This window comes from Canis aureus, chromosome 10, assembly GCF_053574225.1.
Source record: "Canis aureus isolate CA01 chromosome 10, VMU_Caureus_v.1.0, whole genome shotgun sequence".
NCBI classification, from domain to species: Eukaryota; Metazoa; Chordata; class Mammalia; order Carnivora; family Canidae; genus Canis; species Canis aureus.
Window position 1 is genome coordinate 25,328,300 of NC_135620.1, and position 17,943 is coordinate 25,346,242.

At 37.3% G+C, this 17,943-nt stretch overlaps 2 protein-coding genes across 5 annotated transcripts in view; one reads left to right on the forward strand and one right to left on the reverse strand.

The window, feature by feature from the left end:
• The window catches only part of LOC144322139 (F-box/LRR-repeat protein 21), a 31,502-nt gene extending 26,425 nt beyond the window's left edge, over nucleotides 1-5,077 (forward strand). For 3 of the 4 annotated variants that reach the window (XM_077911764.1, XM_077911762.1, XM_077911761.1), the window contains exons 5-6: nucleotides 231-402; nucleotides 1,293-2,445. In XM_077911764.1, coding sequence (XP_077767890.1) covers nucleotides 231-402; nucleotides 1,293-1,939 — 819 coding nt within the window. In that variant the 3' untranslated portion in view covers nucleotides 1,940-2,445. Of the gene's footprint in view, nucleotides 1-230; nucleotides 403-1,292; nucleotides 2,446-4,895 lie in introns of those variants that run through there. The other variant, XM_077911765.1, reaches the window with a different exon arrangement.
• A 1,873-nt stretch (nucleotides 5,078-6,950) lies between these two features.
• Nucleotides 6,951-16,590, reverse strand: LECT2 (leukocyte cell derived chemotaxin 2). The gene is made up of 4 exons (XM_077911766.1): nucleotides 16,339-16,590; nucleotides 14,313-14,409; nucleotides 12,517-12,662; nucleotides 6,951-7,261 (listed from the first exon to the last, which is right to left on the reverse strand). The coding sequence occupies exons 1-4, from the start codon at nucleotides 16,382-16,384 to the stop codon at nucleotides 7,095-7,097; spliced, it is 456 nt and encodes a 151-aa protein (XP_077767892.1). The 5' UTR covers nucleotides 16,385-16,590; the 3' UTR covers nucleotides 6,951-7,094.
• Nucleotides 16,591-17,943: the final 1,353 nt, after the last annotated feature.

A 17,943-nucleotide genomic window follows, 5' to 3' on the forward strand; every position in this document is an offset into this window, starting at 1 on the left:
TTAATATTGAAAATCAGATCCTTAGGATTGAAAATAATTGGAAGGTGTGTGTATTAAATCTTTGAGAAATTATTTTGACTGGCTATTGGTGTCATGAAAAAATGCTAATTTGTTGATTGCTTTTAGTATGTTATTGTAGCATATGTTGATAGAGTTTCAATGAACTATTTGATTGAAGCTGTAGATTTTTAAATAATGCTTTCATAATTCTTTTCTTATTGCCATGCAAGTCTCATTTTGTGTCGGCACTTACAGTTGTCTTTGTCAACTCAAAATCATTATCATCGATCAAAATTGAAGACACACCAGTGGATGATCCTTCATTAAAGATTCTCGTGGCCAATAATAGTGATACTCTAAGACTCCTAAAGATGAGTAGCTGTCCTCATGTTTCCTCTGATGGTAGGTTATATCTTTTTAAGGTTGCATGATGTTTTTTATTATACTAGTACTATAATAGTACATATTATATATATTATATATTACATATAATTTATATTATACTAATTATAACAATGCAATTTAATATTGAACAATTTATGCTTATGAAACATAATTTTTAAAAGTAATCTTTTTTGAAAGAAGTCTTAATCCATAAGGTAGACGTAGATTAAGTTACTTCTAAAAGTATTTTAGTCATATGTATATTTTATTATACATATTTATTATTATTATATATAACTATATATATTTTGACATTGATCTCCTCAGAAATCATTTGATGTCTATTTTATTATATTTAATTTTTAAGCTATCTTCTTTTTTTCTTTTTAAAGATTTTATTTATTTATTCATGAGAGACACAGAGAGAGAGAGAGAGAGGCAGAGACACAGGCAGAGGGAGAAGCAGGCCCCATGCAGGGAGCCCGACGTGGGACTCAATCCCAGGTCCCCAGGATCACACCCTGGGCCAAAGGCCGCACTAAACCACTGGGTCACCGGGGCTGCCCAGCTATCTTCTTTTTTAAGATGTATTCTTTATTTCAGAGAGAGAGAGAGAGAGAAAGAGAAAGAGAACGTGCCAAAGAGAGCTAGTGAGTGGGGGGGAGGGGCAGAAGGAGACAGAATCCTGAAGCAGACTCCCTGCTGTGCACAGAGCCCAACCTTGGTTCCATCCCAGGACCATGAGATCAATGCCTCAGTTGAAATCAAGAGTCAGCTGCTTAACTGACCAAGTTTGATGTCTATTTCAGCAAATAATGAATAACTAGTGTCAGATCTAAATTTACAAAATGTTATATTAGTATCAGGGTGATTCTTTGTTCTTAAGGATTTTTCCCCATTTCCCACAGGAATCCTTTGTGTAGCTGATCGTTGTCAAGGCCTTAGAGAACTGGCATTGAATTATTACATTCTCAGTGATGAACTTCTCCTAGCACTTTCGAGTGAAACTCATGTTAACCTAGAGCATCTTCGAATTGATGTTGTGAGTGAAAATCCTGGAGAAATTGAATTTCATTCTATTAAAAAACAAAGTTGGGATGCGCTTATTAAACACTCCCCTGGTGTTAATGTTGTTATGTATTTCTTTTTATACGAAGAAGAATTTGAGGCATTCTTCAAAGAAGAGACCCCTGTTACTCACCTTTATTTTGGTCGTTCAGTGAGCCAAGCGGTTCTAGGACGGATAGGTCTTAACTGTCCACGACTAGTTGAGTTAGTGGTATGTGCTAATAATGGTCTTCAGACTCTCGATACTCAACTTATTTGTATTGCTGAACACTGTAAAAATTTAACAGCCTTGGGCCTCAGTGAGTGTGAAGTCAGCTGCAGTGCATTCATTGAATTTGTAAGACTGTGTGGGAAAAGACTAACGCAGCTCTCTGTAATGGAAGAGGTTTTGATCCCTGATGATGAGTATAGCCTTGATAAAATTCACACAGAAGTGTCCAAATACCTGGGAAGAATATGGTTCCCTGATGTTCTGCCTGTCTGGTAATTGGCTACTAAAGTTTCTTAATTTTTTTTAAATTGTTAAAGATTAGCTTCTTTCTTTCTATGCAAATATACATTTTAAGATACATTGCTGAAATATTTTAGGGTAAGGTATCATTTGCAAACTATCTTCATCAATTGCAGCAGAAACATATGAGAAAATGTAAGAGATTTAAAAAGCCAGAAATTTCTATAAACAGGGTGTGGACCCTATATTGGGGAATAGGTAGTTGATAGGCTAAAAACTATACATGATTTGTAGATGAGTCCTTCAGCCTTCATTGAAGGCATATTTTAGCTTGCTAAATAAATTTATAATATTGAGCTTTGGATCCCTAAATATGACATTTATAGCTTTATACTGCTTTAACTGCTCCTCTTTCATCTTGCTATTCATATATTTTACAAGATATGTAGTATTAAAATCAGACCCAGGGGCTGACTTACTTGTACTTAATTTTTAGCACAATATAAGACCATATTATAACTCAATAAACAATTTCTAATACACTTTGAATTCTACTTTATTACATTACCTTGGGGGAAAATGAACATTAGGTTAAAATTAATACTGATCATTTTATAAAGATACTGAAATTGTTAATTGATTAATATGCTACTGAGATTTGAAAAAAGTAAATTTTGCCGAGTGTTTTGGGGAGGGAATCCGCATGTACTGACCTACTACTCTGTATCTGGAACCGTCCTACAGATCCTTCGCAGGAGTGATCTTACAATTTAATTAGTAACACAGCTAAAACTCTTTAGTACTTATGGATTACCTTTAGGGTGAAGCTATATCCTCAAAATGACCTATGGAACCCTCCGTGGTCTGACGTCTCCCTGCTTTTTTGCCATCATTACTCCCCTAGCTTCCCCTTGGCTTTCTGCTCCATTCACTTGTAGTTCCTTAAAGACTGCCATGTGCCCTCTACTCAGAGTATATGATGATATCTTATTTCTACTTTGATTGCTGTCTTTGCACCGTCAGATCTTTCCTTTAGCTATCATTTCCTCATGGAAGCCTCTGACTCTCAGCACTCTGTGACTCCCACTTACTTGTAGCACTTAACACTATCATAATTTGCCGTTTACTTATATGATTATTCTCTGCTAATTCCACTGAATGGTGAGCTTAATCAGTGCAAGATCACTGTCAGGTTTTGCTCACTGTTGTATCCCCAGCATCTAGCATATTTAGCAAATAGTAGACACTCAATAAGTTTTATTTAGGTACTCTCATTCCCAGAATTGTTCCTTTAACATTTTTCCTCAATATCTTAATTTTCTTTCTAAGAAAGCAATTATGCTAAAAAATAAAGTTTATTATTTTCAGTTTTGAACATTTTTTAATCAGGAAAAAACTTTGAATATTCTCACCTGTTAAAGAAAGAATACCTTGTGGTTTATAAGTGGTAATTTAAAAAAAATATATATAAGTGGTAATTTTTAAAAAGAGCATATTTTATATCCCTTTTTCAGAGAATGTACTTATGCAAGCACTGTACCACATCCATCCTCACGGTGAGCTCTGTAAGAACGCACATCTTCCCTTCTTCTCCTTTGTGTTTGAGACTCTCAGACCAGTGTGTGGCATATTAGTATACCCTCAATAAATGTGAGTGGAACTGATGTACTGGTTAAAAAATCAGTTTCTTAGAGACAGTTGTTACTATTGCATATCATGTCATTTATACCTGAAGATTTCAGGAGAATATGGAAGCAACATAATAAGGGTACTCAAGGTCTGGGCAGGATAACACGACAAACATAAAGGAAATGGGATAACCGAGATGGAGAGTCCAGCTGGTTGGAGGTCAGAGCGATGGTGGAGATACTGAAGAGGTGAACCTCCAGTCTCACTGGGTATTACTGTAACATGATGTATAGTGGAGGAGTAGGGTGGAAGTATATATATCTGAATGTTTAGGCGCTGGGATACCAGTAATGGTCTCACTAAAGAGCAAAACAGAGAAGAACTGAAGAAGATATCAGGTGGAGTTTCTCCCTGTTACCTGCTAGCACAGAGCGATAATAAGTACCAGTGGCCTCCTGAACATCGAAGGACAATTTGCTGCTCTAAATGTTGGCCTTTAGTTGTGGGACCTAGTGAATGAAGCACTACAATAACTCAAAGGAAAATGCAGTAAAATTGATCAGCTCAGTTACATGACCCCAGTTGGCCTAACTTCCTGGGTTTATAAATTGAATAGCAAACATTTTGAGGATAGCCAAAATCAAGACATGAAAATACATAGTATTTTTGATGCTTTATCAAATGAAAATGTCTCCATTTACTTTGGAAGTCTCTGAAAAGTACTTTTTACTTAAGATGAAAGGATGCTAGATTAAAATGGCCACTTGTTCTTACATTAAATTGCTTTTCTGTGGAAAACTCAAAACATTTTATAAATAAAACTTAATTTTGTTTGCATGATTTACAGTCATCAAACCTAATACCTGATACAGTCTTTATATTTTGCAGTCACTTTCTAATGAAAAATAGGTTAGTACTGTCACCTCTCTGTCATTCGAACCTTAACAGCACTTTAAGCTGAACATTTTGACCCTCAAATCTAAAAAGAAAAGGAGGGCAGCCCCGGCGGCGCAGTGGTTTAGCGCCGCCTGCAGGCCGGGGTGTGATCCTGGAGACCCGGGACTGAGTCCCACATTGGGCTCCCTGCATGGAGCCGGCTTCTCCCTCTGCCTGTGTCTCTGCCAATCTCTCTCTCTCTCTCTCTCTTTTTTTCTCTCTCTCTCTCTGTGTCTCAATGAATGAATGAATGAATAAAAAATAAATAATAATAATTAAAATCTTTTAAAAAAATAAATAAAAAGAAAAAGAAAAGGAAATTAAAATTTTTAAAAAGCCCTCTGGAGAAATGCACCAGAGGGCGCTGCATTTTGGCTCTTTCTAAAAGCAGTCCCATTAGTCTGAAGTTTGTATTTCCATTCAACAGATATGAAAGTGCTTATGGGGTCCTAAAGCAGAAGGCAACGTTCTTGCTCTACCTTGGGGAAGTTCTCTGTTCCAGGTAACAAGTCTGGTTTTTAAAACAATCACTTAAGAAGGTTGATTATTGTTCAGACATTTTAGAGCTCCTTTCAAAATTGTCTTCACAGAACATGAAAGACTCCTAACTCTGGGAAACGAACTAGGGGTGGTGGAAGGGGAGGTGGGCCGGGGGTGGGGGTGACGGGCACTGAGGTGGGCACTTGACGGGATAAGCACTGGGTGTTATTCTATATGTTGACGAATTGAACACCAATAAAAAGTAAATTTATAAAAGAAATAGAAAATATCAAGTGTTGACAAAGATGTAAAAAAAATTGTCTTCAAAGTCTCTGTACTGTTTCCTATTTTGTGTTCTCAATGGGAGCATAGCCTTTGTCCTTTGAAAGCAAATTGAATTTCTGGAAACAACAGAAAGCTATTTGGCAATAAGGTAGATGATCAAACCAGACAGTATTGGTTATAGTTTAAAAAAAAAACACTAAAAATTAAGTTTTAATTTGCTAGCCTTACATGAGATGTTATGATATGGTAGAGAATAATATATAATTGGTTATGAGAATATACCAGTTGTGTTGTAAAGACCCTGAACTGAGGTTATCATTAACTCTTTCTTCTTCCTGACCACCCACCTGCAAGTCTTGTTACGACTATAACATATATCATATATATCATAAATACTCATGAAATCACCTCCTAGCTGTGAAGTGATAACATTGACTTGAAAATAAATTTTTCTGTGTGGCTTCCCTTATTTATTACTTGCTTGATTTCCTTTTCCTATACATTTATCACATATCTGTGTGTTCATAAAAATTACATTTTGGTTTTAATTGTTTTGACTTTATAAAAAGAATCATACTGTATATAATCTTTAGGCTTTTTTTGTTTTACTCAAAATTATATTGCTATGACTTATCCATTTTATTATGTTTAGCTGAGGCTCATTTATTATAACCACTGTATACTATTCCATTCTGTGACTAAATCACATTTCATTTGTTCATATCAACTCTCGAGCATTTGAGTTGTTCTAGGGTTTGCCATGACAAAGAGCGATATCATGAACATTCTTATACATCTGTCCTAGCGTACAAATGCAGCTACTTCTCTAATAATAAAGCTCAGTTAATTATATTTTCCTCTAGCATATCTGTACTAAGAATAGAATCTTTCTCTAGAGTTTTCTACATTCCAAAAGGATTTAAGCAGAAACTCATGGTAAGTTTCCAGAATGATACATTCAACTTACTCATTTCTAACTAAAACCTAGGGAGCCAGTTATTTCTGCCTTTGAACAATTTGTATGGTCTTACTTCCCCGTATTACCTGTTGTCAATGTAACTAGGAAAGAATAATCTAGATTTAAAATGATGTGTAGACATAAGTGGCTGTGGTGTGCATTTGGCTAGATGAGTCTGAGTTTCCATGAGATACTTGGTTTCATGAGATACTTCAGTTTAAGACAGATCCTCTTTCTGATCCTAGTACTTCCTGTAATGCAGTCTTACTGAAATGGAGACTACTGATGTATCTTCTTGAACTGTCATCATTTATAATTTAGAAAATGTTCTGCTCATATAGTGTGGGGAAGTATGGGTGTGAAGACCAGCAAATTCTCTTATCCATGCAAACAACTCACCGTTTGACCAGTTTGACAAACCTGAGGATGTTGCTGAAACTCTTCCTTACCTGTACTCAACGTTTAACTCGTTTTTTCACTTCATATTTATAAAGTATGTATATGTGTCTAGCATGGAACAACACTATATTCTTGTACCAGGAAAACAGCTTCAAGCTTTTTCTTATTTTCAGGCAGAAAGGTAGCTAGTTTTAGAAGTGTCAAAAATGCAGTCCAGCGAGGCTGGAATTCCTATTTTTTTATCCTATGTATTGAGGACTGAGAAACTTTAAAAAGCAAAGAAGTAAAACCTGTCAGATCCCATAAATGACAGAAAAATCAGTGAACCCTCAGAAATTAGTTGACAATCAAACATCCAAGTGACAATGAGTTGAAATAAAAATTCTATTTTCTTTCTTGCATTCATCATGTTTTTATTTGGACGTAAATTTATTGAAGAGTAGGATATGCATCCAGATTTTTAAGAAGATGATTTTTAACTTGAAACATCTGGTCGTCTTCTACTTAGAGGTACATAGTAGGATCGCTCAAGTCACAGTTCTCAATGTGTATGTGGGACTGTATGCCAGGATAGACTTTCTGCAAGGGCAATAGAGTTCCCAGTTTTTCTCCCTTCTTGATAGAACCTTTATATTTAACAGGCTTAATGTAGAACATTTTAATACAGAAACCTAAAAGAAAGGAAATTAAATTAGTTATTTTCTGGGTTTCAGTAGCCTTGAATCAGAAATTCAAAAAAATAACAGAAATGGAAGAGAAGACAAAAAGAACTGAGACCTGATTGAACTCAGTAAGGGAATAGAGGAAGATGAAAAATCATATCAGAAATGAAGACTAAAACTGCAAGGTGCCCAAGGGAGAATAGATTCAAATGAACATTTAATGAAGGCATTGAGAAACAGCAGAAAAACACCAGGTTGCTGAGAAAATTGACACTATTAACATATTTTGTTCTCAGAATAATTTCAATGCCAAGACCTATTCTAATAAAATAATTAGACTTTAAAGACAAAGAGAAATGGTCATAATTGGCACACGAATGCAAATCTTACTAACACTAAAAGGGAAAAAAAGTAAAAACAAAAACCCACCAAATAGAGAAGTAGAGTTAATTTAGTACTATATTTATGACAATGTTGGGACCACATACATGAGGCATATCTATAAATCTTAAATCATCTGTTTATTTTTTTAAAAATTTTTTTAAATTATTTATTTATTCATAGAGACACAGCTAGAGAGAAAGAGGCAGAGACACAGGCAGAAGGAGAAGCAGGTACCATGCAGGGAGCCTGACGTGGGGCTCGATCCCAGGTCCCCAGGATCACGCCCCGGGCTGCAGGCAGCGCTAAACCGCTGCACCACTGGGGCTGCCCTTAAATCATCTGTTTAAAAAAAAATTCCTACTGGCTTGAAAAGCAAAAACCAATTCTATGCCATATTCAGTAAAACAATGCAAGGGACACCCAGGTGGCCCAGTCAGTTAAGCATCTGATTTATTTAGCTCAGGTCATGATCTCAGGGTCCTGGGACCAAGCCCTGCGTTGGGCTCCCTGCTCAGCAAAGAATCTGCTTCTCCCTCTCCCTCTGCTCCTCCCCTGTTTGTGTGCTCCGTCACTCTCTCAAATAAATAAAATCTTTTTTTAAAAAAAGGGTGAAAAATTAAGGGCTGGACCAAGATTTGTCAAGCAAATGGAAATAAGGGAAGCAAGGGTTATGAATCTGTTATCAGAGAGTAGAACTGAGGCCAAAAATCACTGAAACAAGACAAAGGAGGGCAATGTATCCTGCTAAATACAAGGAAGATACAGCAGTTGTAACCATCCATGCACCAAATAACACAGAAACCATGTATATAAAGACTACCTGAGATACAGGGAGAAATAGAAACTCACTAGTAATAGAAGATTTTAACAGACATCAGTGAAAACAGGTCACGTGGACAGAAAATATATGAAACGCCTTAGAATTGCACTGTCCACCATGGTAGCCACCAGTCACATGTCAGCACTTGAAATGTAGGTAATCTTTTTTCTTTTAAATGATTTTATTTATTTATTCATGAGAGAGAGGCAGAGGGAGAAGCAGGCTCCCTGCAGGGAGGCCTATGTGGGACTCGATCCCGGGAATCCAGGATAATGCCTTGAGCCAAAGGCAACTGCTGAGCCACCCAGGCATCCCCCAAATGTAGCTAATCTGAATTAGACTTACTTTAAGTATATGATACATGCTGGATTTTGAAGATAGTACCAAAAAAGTAAAATATTAGTAATTTTATGTTGCATTTTGAAATAATAATAGATAAAATACATTTTTAAAGATTTTATTTATTTATTCATAGAGACACAGAGACACAGAGAGAGAGAGAGAGAGAGGCAGAGATACAGGCAGAGGGAGAAACTGGCTCCACGCAGAGAGCCTGACGTGGGACTCGATCATGGGTCTCCAGGATCACGCCCTGGGCTTCAGGCTGCGCCAAACCGCTGAGCTACCCGGGCTGCCTGATAAAATACATTATTAAAATTAATTTTCCCTGTTTTTTAAAATGTTCTTAGTATAACTACTAGAAAATTCTAAATTACATATGTGGCTTTTATTCCTATTGGGCAGTCCTATACTAAAAATCTAAACCAAAAAAATTTTTTTTTCTAAACAAAATCAATACAGTATTTCTGGGATCCCTGGGTGGCTCAGCGGTTTCGCGCCTGCCTTTGGCCTAGGGCGCGATCCTGGAGACCCGGGATCGAGTCCCGCGTCGGGTTCCCAGCATGGAGCCTGCTTCTCCCTCTGCCTGTGTCTCTGCCTCTCTCTCTCTCTCTCTATCATAAATAAATAAAAATAAATTAAAAAATAAAGCTACTAACTTAAAAAAATACAGTATGTCTAATGTATATGTTAAACAGAACATGTGCATAGCCTCAACACTGAAACCAGTATAACACCTACTAATATAACAGTGCAGGAAGACCAAAATAAATGCAGGATATAACATGTTTATTCATTGGAAGACTCATTACTTTTAATATATCAGTCCCTTTTTTTTAAAGATTTTATTTATTTATTCATGAGAGACAGAGGCAGAGACATAGGCGGAAGGAGAAGCAGGCTCCATGCAGGAAGCCCGATGTGGGACTCGATCCCAGGACCCCAGGATCACGCCCTGGGCTGAAGGCAGACGCTCAATCGCTGAGCCAGCCAAGTGTCCCTGATATCAGTTCTTCTTGATCTTGATTTGATCTATATAACCAGTACAAAACCAACCAAAGTCCCAACAGAATTTTTGGTGGAAATCGATAAACTGATTCTATTATGTATCTGGAAATGCATATGAACAAGAATTCTCAAGGCAGTCTGAAAGAAGGACAAAAGTTGAAAGATTTATACTAGCAGATATCAAGATGTATTTTAAAGCTACAGCATATTTTTGCAAGATTGACACACTGACCAATGAAACAGAAAGACCAGAAACAGATGTATGTATATTCTGACCATGATTTATGGCAAAAGATACTATGCTGCAATACAGTAGGGGAGGTAATGGTACTGAATCAGTTAGTTACCAATATGAGAAAAAAGATCTTGATCCCTATCTCATTCCTTACCAATCCCAAAGGGATCATAAACCTAAATATGAAAGATGAAACAACAAATTTTACAGATGAGAACAGTATTTTTATGACATTAGGGTGAACAATGGATCTTAAGGAAAAATGTGTTAACAGTAAAGGAAAATATTAAATTGGACTGCACTAAAAAGAATTTTTTTTATTAAAAGAAAGCATACAGAAAGTAAAAGGTAGCCCATGAAGTGGGAGAAGATATTTACAACACACAGATCTAACAGATGACTCATATGTACAATACATAAAAAATATATAATAAGAAAAAGGCAGAAAATACAGGGCAAAATACTTGAATGGCACCTCACAGCAGATAATATCCATGTTATCAATAAATATGAAAAGGCACTCAGTTGTATTAGCCATCAGGGAAATGCAAATGTAAGACAATGAGATACGACTATGTACTTATCAAAATGGTTGACATGATAAAGGTAGATAGATAGCACCAAGTACTGTGACTGGAGCAACTGGAACTTTCATCTACTCCTGGTAGGCATGTAATTGGAAGTACTACTCTGGGAAACTGGCGGTGGCTGCTAAAGTTGAAGGCGAACATACACCAAGTGACCCAGCGCTCCCACTCCTACAGCATTCCCGAACTGGGAAAATTGCTGCAGAGTGGATTTGTGGACACACTGGGATCACTGTCAGATGGACCCTGATGAAAAGCTACGTTGATCACTGGACCCTAGAAGCCTGTAGTCCAACTGGTTGACCACAGCGGACTTTTGGGTGTCTAGAATTAGTGTCATTTTTGACTGGGTGTCCAGTAACCTCTGAGAAGCCCAATTATTTTGTCTTCCCCAATGTACAGCCATCTAGCTAAATGGCTGCAGGTCCCTTTGAGGATAGCTGGAAGTAAGGTTTATGGTAGAAATTTTCGGCCATGTGACAGAGCCCTTCCTCAAAGGGACTCAGTCCCGTTTTCTTTCAAGGAGCTCTGGGATTGTGAACTGGCTCAAGTCTGGGAGGCCGGGGGAGGTTTTGTGACCCACTCTCGTGATGATTGAAGTCACAATTTTGTTCATCAGTGTTCCTGTTTATACAAATAAGGCTTTAGTGGGCTGCCCGTTTGTTCAGCTCTCAGGTCACTGTGATTAACTAGACAATGCCCCAGATCTCTGTGCTTCAGATGGTTCTGATTACCACTTCAGCTCTGCTGCCTGTTGGGTAACCATGCCAACCTTGGCCTTGCCTACTAAGTGGACGCTGTCCGGTGGCAGCAGTTTCCCTTGTCATTTTGGGCCTCCAGAGAACAGCCACCAACCATAGAGCTCTTTGAGGATGCGAGGTCCTTCACAAAGTGTTTCTCACAGCTGGGGTGAAGGGAGTGTCCTCCGGGACCACTCCCACAGGAATGCACATTTATGTTCATTACAAACATGTGCAGGGAAAGTTCATAGTATTTTCATCATTGCCTAGGCCCGGATGCGACTGAGATGTCCATCTAGGGAAAGATGATTACAGAAATGAAGATGTATGTGTACAAAGGAACAGCCTACATCATTGAGACCAAAACCGCATGCAAAGCAAATCTTGTAAACATGCAGAGAGAAGCCCCACAAAAAGACTGCATACTGTTTAATTCTGTTTATGTCATTTCCCAAGTCAAGTGAAACTAGTGTATGGTGGGATGGTGATTATTGTTGCTGGGAAGAATGAGTATAGGTAGTACAGGAGGGTCTCTGGGATGCTGTTGAATGTTTTTTTTCTTGATTCGGGGGCTCGTTACACAAGTGTATTCACTTTGTGAAAGTTTAAGAGCTGTATTCTTATGCTTTGTACACTTGCCTGTGTGAATGTTTTACCTCAATGGATTAAGAAAAAATAAAAATAAAAAACAATAAACAACAAGCCCAACACCTGGAGTACTAGATGACCCAGCTTTACCTAGAACATACAGGCCTTTGAAAATATTTTTCCAGTTACCTTTTGCAGAAATGCTAACATCCTGAACTGTGGGATTTTGATAAATGAAAGTATCTATTTATTATAGTAAATACTGTTGACAGTGATTTTGTTTTTAGACTGTTAGGCAAAACCGCATGGGCCACAAGAATAAAGCCCTTCAGTCAGTTGTGGGGTTAGGTAGAGAGTGTGCATCAAGCAGATGATTTCAGAGGAAGAGGTGGAACATCTTTGAAAACCCATTAGCTGTTTTAGTTTGGTATCCTATGTCCTTTCTAGCCTAGATGCTATCATTGTAGAGGAAGTATGAAACTTTGGTGTACGGCAAATGCATTAAATAAATAAGCATCAAACATTTTCCAGTATGTGTCCCAGGTGTGTACAACACCTCTTACCTCTTCCAGATATCCGAACACCATTATTAATGGCATTTTTGTTTTTATAAGGCTTCTCCTGGCCCACAATCATTCCGGTGAAAGGTGCATACACAGTAGATCCATCAGAACACAAGACATCCACACCCTGGTGAAGCCTGTGATTTCTAGAATGTAAATAGGAATGAACAGACTGAGGAACTGTCCTGGGAACTTTATTGCTCAGAAACGTGGTGTTGGACCATTGTTCCCAGACTAGGATGTCAAACCACGAAACTACTAGAACTTGTTGGGATGTCCTGAGTTTCCTTACTCTTCTTTATCTCAATTTTAACTTCCCTCCGTGCAGGTAGTAATAACCATATTGTAAAGATTAAAACATTTAAGATAGTATTTGGTATATAGAGAGGCTTTAAGAACTTAGTAACTATCATATGGCATTTTGGGGAAATGAGACAATCTATGTAAGCATATTTTATAGATATATGAATCTTGATCCCTTCAAGACAGCTTATCTTGGGATAAGCAGGGAATCTTCTCATAAAAGGATCACATTACTTTCATTTTTGTCTCAGTAATTCAGAAGTCATTATAAACGATTAAGAACCTGTCAAGAGTAAACGATTGGGGAACCTGGGTGGCTCAGTCGATTAAGTATCCAACTCTTGGTTTTGGTTCAGGTCATGATCTCAGTGTTGTGGGATTGAGCCCTGCGTCGGGCTCTGCTCTCAGCATGGAGTTCGCTTGGGATTCTCTCTCCCTCTGTCCTTCCCCTTTCTCTCTCTCCCTGTCTTTCTCTCTCTCTCAAATAAATAAATCTTTTAAAAAATAATTTACTATATCATATTTTAATACAATGAGTAATAAGTCCTGAGTTATTAAAGTGAATGGAACACAAACATTAAATGATCCCAGCTTATGAGATTTGTCTCTGACAACCCTCCCTGTTGTCTTTATGCTTGCTCTTACCAGCCTCTTCTCCTTTCTAATAGGCTAGTGCCTGAAAAATCAGATTGATGATAATTGTTAGAATTATGTGTAAAGCAACACTGAGCAGGTTCCAAGTGAAGAGCCAATAACTTATTGTATAAGTCAAGGGCATAAACTTTAAGGTATGAACTAATTGAGCCTGAATTCTGGGAATTCAGAGGCCACTTTTCCATATTTCCTATCACAACCTTGTTCCAGGTATTTGAGATTGCTTCGTAAGTAGTATCGGTTTAAGTGAGAATTCTAGTATAATTAGGATGCAGGCCAATTATGCAATTGGACACATGGCTATTTCATCAGAGAGTGGCACCCCCAAGGTGGTGCTGTACATTACTGAAAATTCACGAATGTATCCCTTATTGTCTGAAAGAAATTGCCTGTTGTGGCCGCCTCTGATGTTGAACTCCTACATCCTGGGTCGGTAACACTACAATGTGATGGGAGGAGGAGCCAAAAACCTAAATCTTAGTGCAGCCATCACCACCTCCAGCTGTGTTTGGCAAGTCCCTTAACCTTTTGATACCTCAGTTCAAGTTCGTCTATAAAATGGTATAGTAATGTTGATTTTTACCTTGGAAAAACCAACAGGATACCATTGAGACGGAAAACACATCCCCCCCCCCTTTATTACATGCTATTTTCCCAATTCAGAGCCCGTACTTGAAGCAGAGGCCTTGGAAGCTGCTCTAGAAAGACACTAGTACAGCTGCATTAATCTCTGAATCCTGCTGTCAGAGGGAGATGATTATGAGTGCTTGAGACAAGGACAGAAAGCAAAGAGGTTAAGAACCATAATAATTTATGGGTGTTTTTGTGAAACTCCGTACCTTTGGGCAGTGTACTGGCCACAACCGTGGCTGTCACATGTCCTGATCTCATTGGAAGACCTGCCAGCACAGATATTAGCCCATGGTCCAGCCAGTGCTAAAAAAGAGAAACATGAGAAGCAAATTTTCTCACTTCATTTATTTCCAGTCTCTGTTTACCTTTTATGTCTCTCAGTAGATTCAAAAGTTCTGTTTTCACTATTGTTTTTCTCTAACTTTCTGTGGGTTATGGGCAGGTTTTCCTTTAACTCATGATTCAGATGTAAAATTAGCTTTTCCCCTGGCCATAAAAATGTGTTTTATTACACACAGAGTATTTGCAAAAGTGTTTATTTATAAGCATTAATCTCCATCACTACAGTTTGTTTCAGATTATTGACTAATAAATGGCATACATTGTGCTTTTCAGATTTTCTTTGCTTATTACTTGGGACCATTATGTTTAAGTTAAGCCAATATGAACAGCATAGCTCAAAGAAACAATTATAGAAATTCCAAAGTAACTTTGAAATGTTCCTTTATTATTAGTCCTGCTAATCAAATCCAAGAAAATGTTTGAAGAAGAAACAGATTCTGAACTAGCAAAATGTATTTAGCACTAAAATAAATCTTTTTCATATTTGCAAAAATAGAAGCGAGAAATTCCTAGAAATAAGAACATGTCTATCCAATTTAGCCTAGAGAGAGAAGATAAAGGAAGGAAGGGAGTAGAAATAATTATATGAAAAATTATATAGCAGTAAAGTATGGAGGAGGGGCTGGCTCAGTGCATTTTGTGTATACTTGTTTTAGGTACATCTTCTCTGTAGGTAGCAGTAGATAAATACTTAATTGAATTAAATTTCCCGGATTTCCAATGTTAACATTCACAGAGAGATGCAGTTAACAAACTCATCCTTTTATTTTGAAATACACTAACAAAACAGAAGCAAAAACAAGACCAGTTAATTTGATTATTGATTTTATTTAAAGATATTTTACTATTCATTAATAAGTGCTATGAGAGGAGCTACAGAATATGGCCACTTAAGTATATTCTTTTTTTTTTTGTATATTTTTTATTGGAGTTCGATTTGCCAATATAGTATAATGCCCAGTACTCATCCAAATATACTTTTTTAGAAGATGAGTTTCACATTATATGGTCTCGTTCATTTGGGGAATTTAAAAAATAGTGACAGGGAATAAAGGGGAAAGGAGAGAAAATGAGTGGGAAATAGCAGAGAGGGAGACAGAACATGAGAGACTTGTAACTCTGGGAAACGAACAAGGGGTGGTGGAAGGGGAGGTGGGCCGGGGATTAGGGTGACTGGGTGAGGGGCACTGAGGGGGGCAGTTGATGGGATGAGCACTGGGTGTTATGCTATATGTTGGCAAATTGAACTCCAATAAAAAATATACAAAATAAAAAAAGAAAAAGAAAAGAAAGTGAAAAGACAAAAAAAGAAGATGGGTTTCAAATGTCTTATACTTTCAAGACAATATATTGATTGAAATATAATACCATCACTTTGGTACTAATATTTATCACTGGGGATTGAGGCAAATGTTAGACTATTTATTTATTTATTTATTTATTTATTTATTTATTTATTTATGTTAGACAATTTATTAACGTATGCATCTTCCTCTCCTGCTACGACTCTTAAGGGAGTGCTCCCCTTGTCCTAATCCATACCAGTTGCTGTTATCAGGAATTCTCGAAATCAAATTCTGACACAAACTTTATTTTCCAATTATGTTTCAGTTAAATCCTAGACCAATTAAATCCTAGACCAATCCTGTCCAATTAAATTGACAGACTTCCCTTAAAGTCCTCCATTCTACTTTTATGTTTCCCTCACTAAAGAATCATAACATTCAGGTGGAAATCATGGAGAACCCCGACCATGTAGTCTTCCTAGCCCACTTTCAATAATCAACTACATAAGTATCTGTTGTGATTGTGATATTAATAACTTTTAAATCTTTTATTAAAATTTGCTTTTTAAAATTAGCCAAGATTTTAAAATTGTTTTTGACTTACCAGTCGAAATCAAGACAGCACAAAGAAAGACTCCTGTGGAAAACATTTGGCTTTTGCTTTCCTTAGGATGTTTCTTCCTCTGGTAATTTGAATTGCCCCCTCACTCTTTGAAAAAGAGCCAGGTTTGAATTATTTAGCCTTAGGATCTTGCATCTCTCATTTCTTTAATTTAGTGATACACAAAAAATACGAGAATGAAGCAAGTCAAAGTTGAATATTGGGTTCACGTGTAGGACTTTTGTAAAAGTGATCTGAAGGAGAAAGTAATTTTATTGGAAATGCTGACTAAATATTAACAGAAAATGATAAGACTGGGTGACTGTCTTCTGGGCTGTGGCTTCATGAATGGCTGTGTACATAGGAAAAGTATAAAAATATGCACAAATTAACTTTAGGATAGTAGGTACCTTTGAAGAGAGAGGGAAATAGAATTATAGAGAGGCGTACAGAGTGCTAAACTCTAAAGTATTCATATTTTGAAATTCAATATTTAATATTTAAAATATTTAAATATTAAATTATTTCAATATTTAAAATTCAATATTCAATTTAAGATTCAATATTCATATTCATAAAAAATACGAGAAGCAAATGTGTAAAAGTATTAATTTGTTAATTATCAGAGGTAGATACATAGCTATTATATTAATATATGTGTTTTTCTGTATATTTGAACATGTGTTAACACCTCCTTCTTGTTATGTTTAATACTATATGAAGCCCTGGGATTTTCTGTGGAAACATCCCCATTTAAATAATTTGTTGGGAGCCGTGGGAGACTGAGATTGATTGTGCTTCCAGTTCTTTTCTCCCTGCATCCACACCCTCCCCGGGTCTCTGTGGAGGCAGAGGTGCTTTGCCAACCTTTGGTGTGTGCTTCAGCTATATGACCTGCCCTGACCAATCAGATGAGACACAAGTGATAGTTCATGAGTAGAGCTCTCAGAATTATTGAGCACAAGAAACTCCATTGTGTTTATGGAAATATTACAGGAGTGAAAGCAAATATAAGCCAGCTAACCGAACATGCGTGCTGCAAGAGGCTGCCTGATGTCCATTTTGAAGTGGTAGCCTGGAGCAGGAAGGCACCTTCACTGTTTCTTGTGTATTCTCAGTGACTGTAAGGTGATGGCCACATGTGAGAGGTCTCTCGATTAGAAACTCTGACCTGTTAATAGACAACTCTGAGTGAGACCTTTATCTTCTTTGAGCTGTACGTCCTCACAAGGAAATGTATGTGGAATTATGGTTACTTGTTGGGCTACAGTTACTGAAGGGTGTTTAACATTTGCAAGATAAGGTCAACTATGAGCATTAAGTTGACCTCTTGTGTCTCCCCCATGCCTCATGCCGAGGCCATTTTACTTTTTGATTTTTTTTCTTAAAGATTTTATTTATTTGTTCATGAGAGACAGAGAGAGGTAAAGATGCAAGGAGAGGGAGAAGCAGGCTCCATGCAGGGAGTCCGATGTGGGACTCCGTCCTAGGACCCCGGAATCATGCTCTGAGCTGAAGACACTCAATCACTGAGCCACCCAGGCATTCCCCATTTTATTTTTATTAGCACTTTCACTTTCAAAGGTAGAGGGGCCAGGAGTAAGGGGA

What these genes read in the sequence shown, in the direction of transcription:
- LECT2 (XM_077911766.1), bottom strand. Translation starts at nt 16,384, where the DNA reads ATGTTTTCCACAGGAGTCTTTCTTTGTGCTGTCTTGATTTCGACTG. An exon ending in GGCCAGTACACTGCCCAAAG is followed by an intron (nt 12,663 to 14,312) that starts GTACGGAGTTTC and finishes TTTACATTCTAG; the next exon opens with AAATCACAGGCTTCACCAGG. An exon ending in TGTTCGGATATCTGGAAGAG is followed by an intron (nt 7,262 to 12,516) that starts GTAAGAGGTGTT and finishes CCTTTCTTTTAG; the next exon opens with GTTTCTGTATTAAAATGTTC.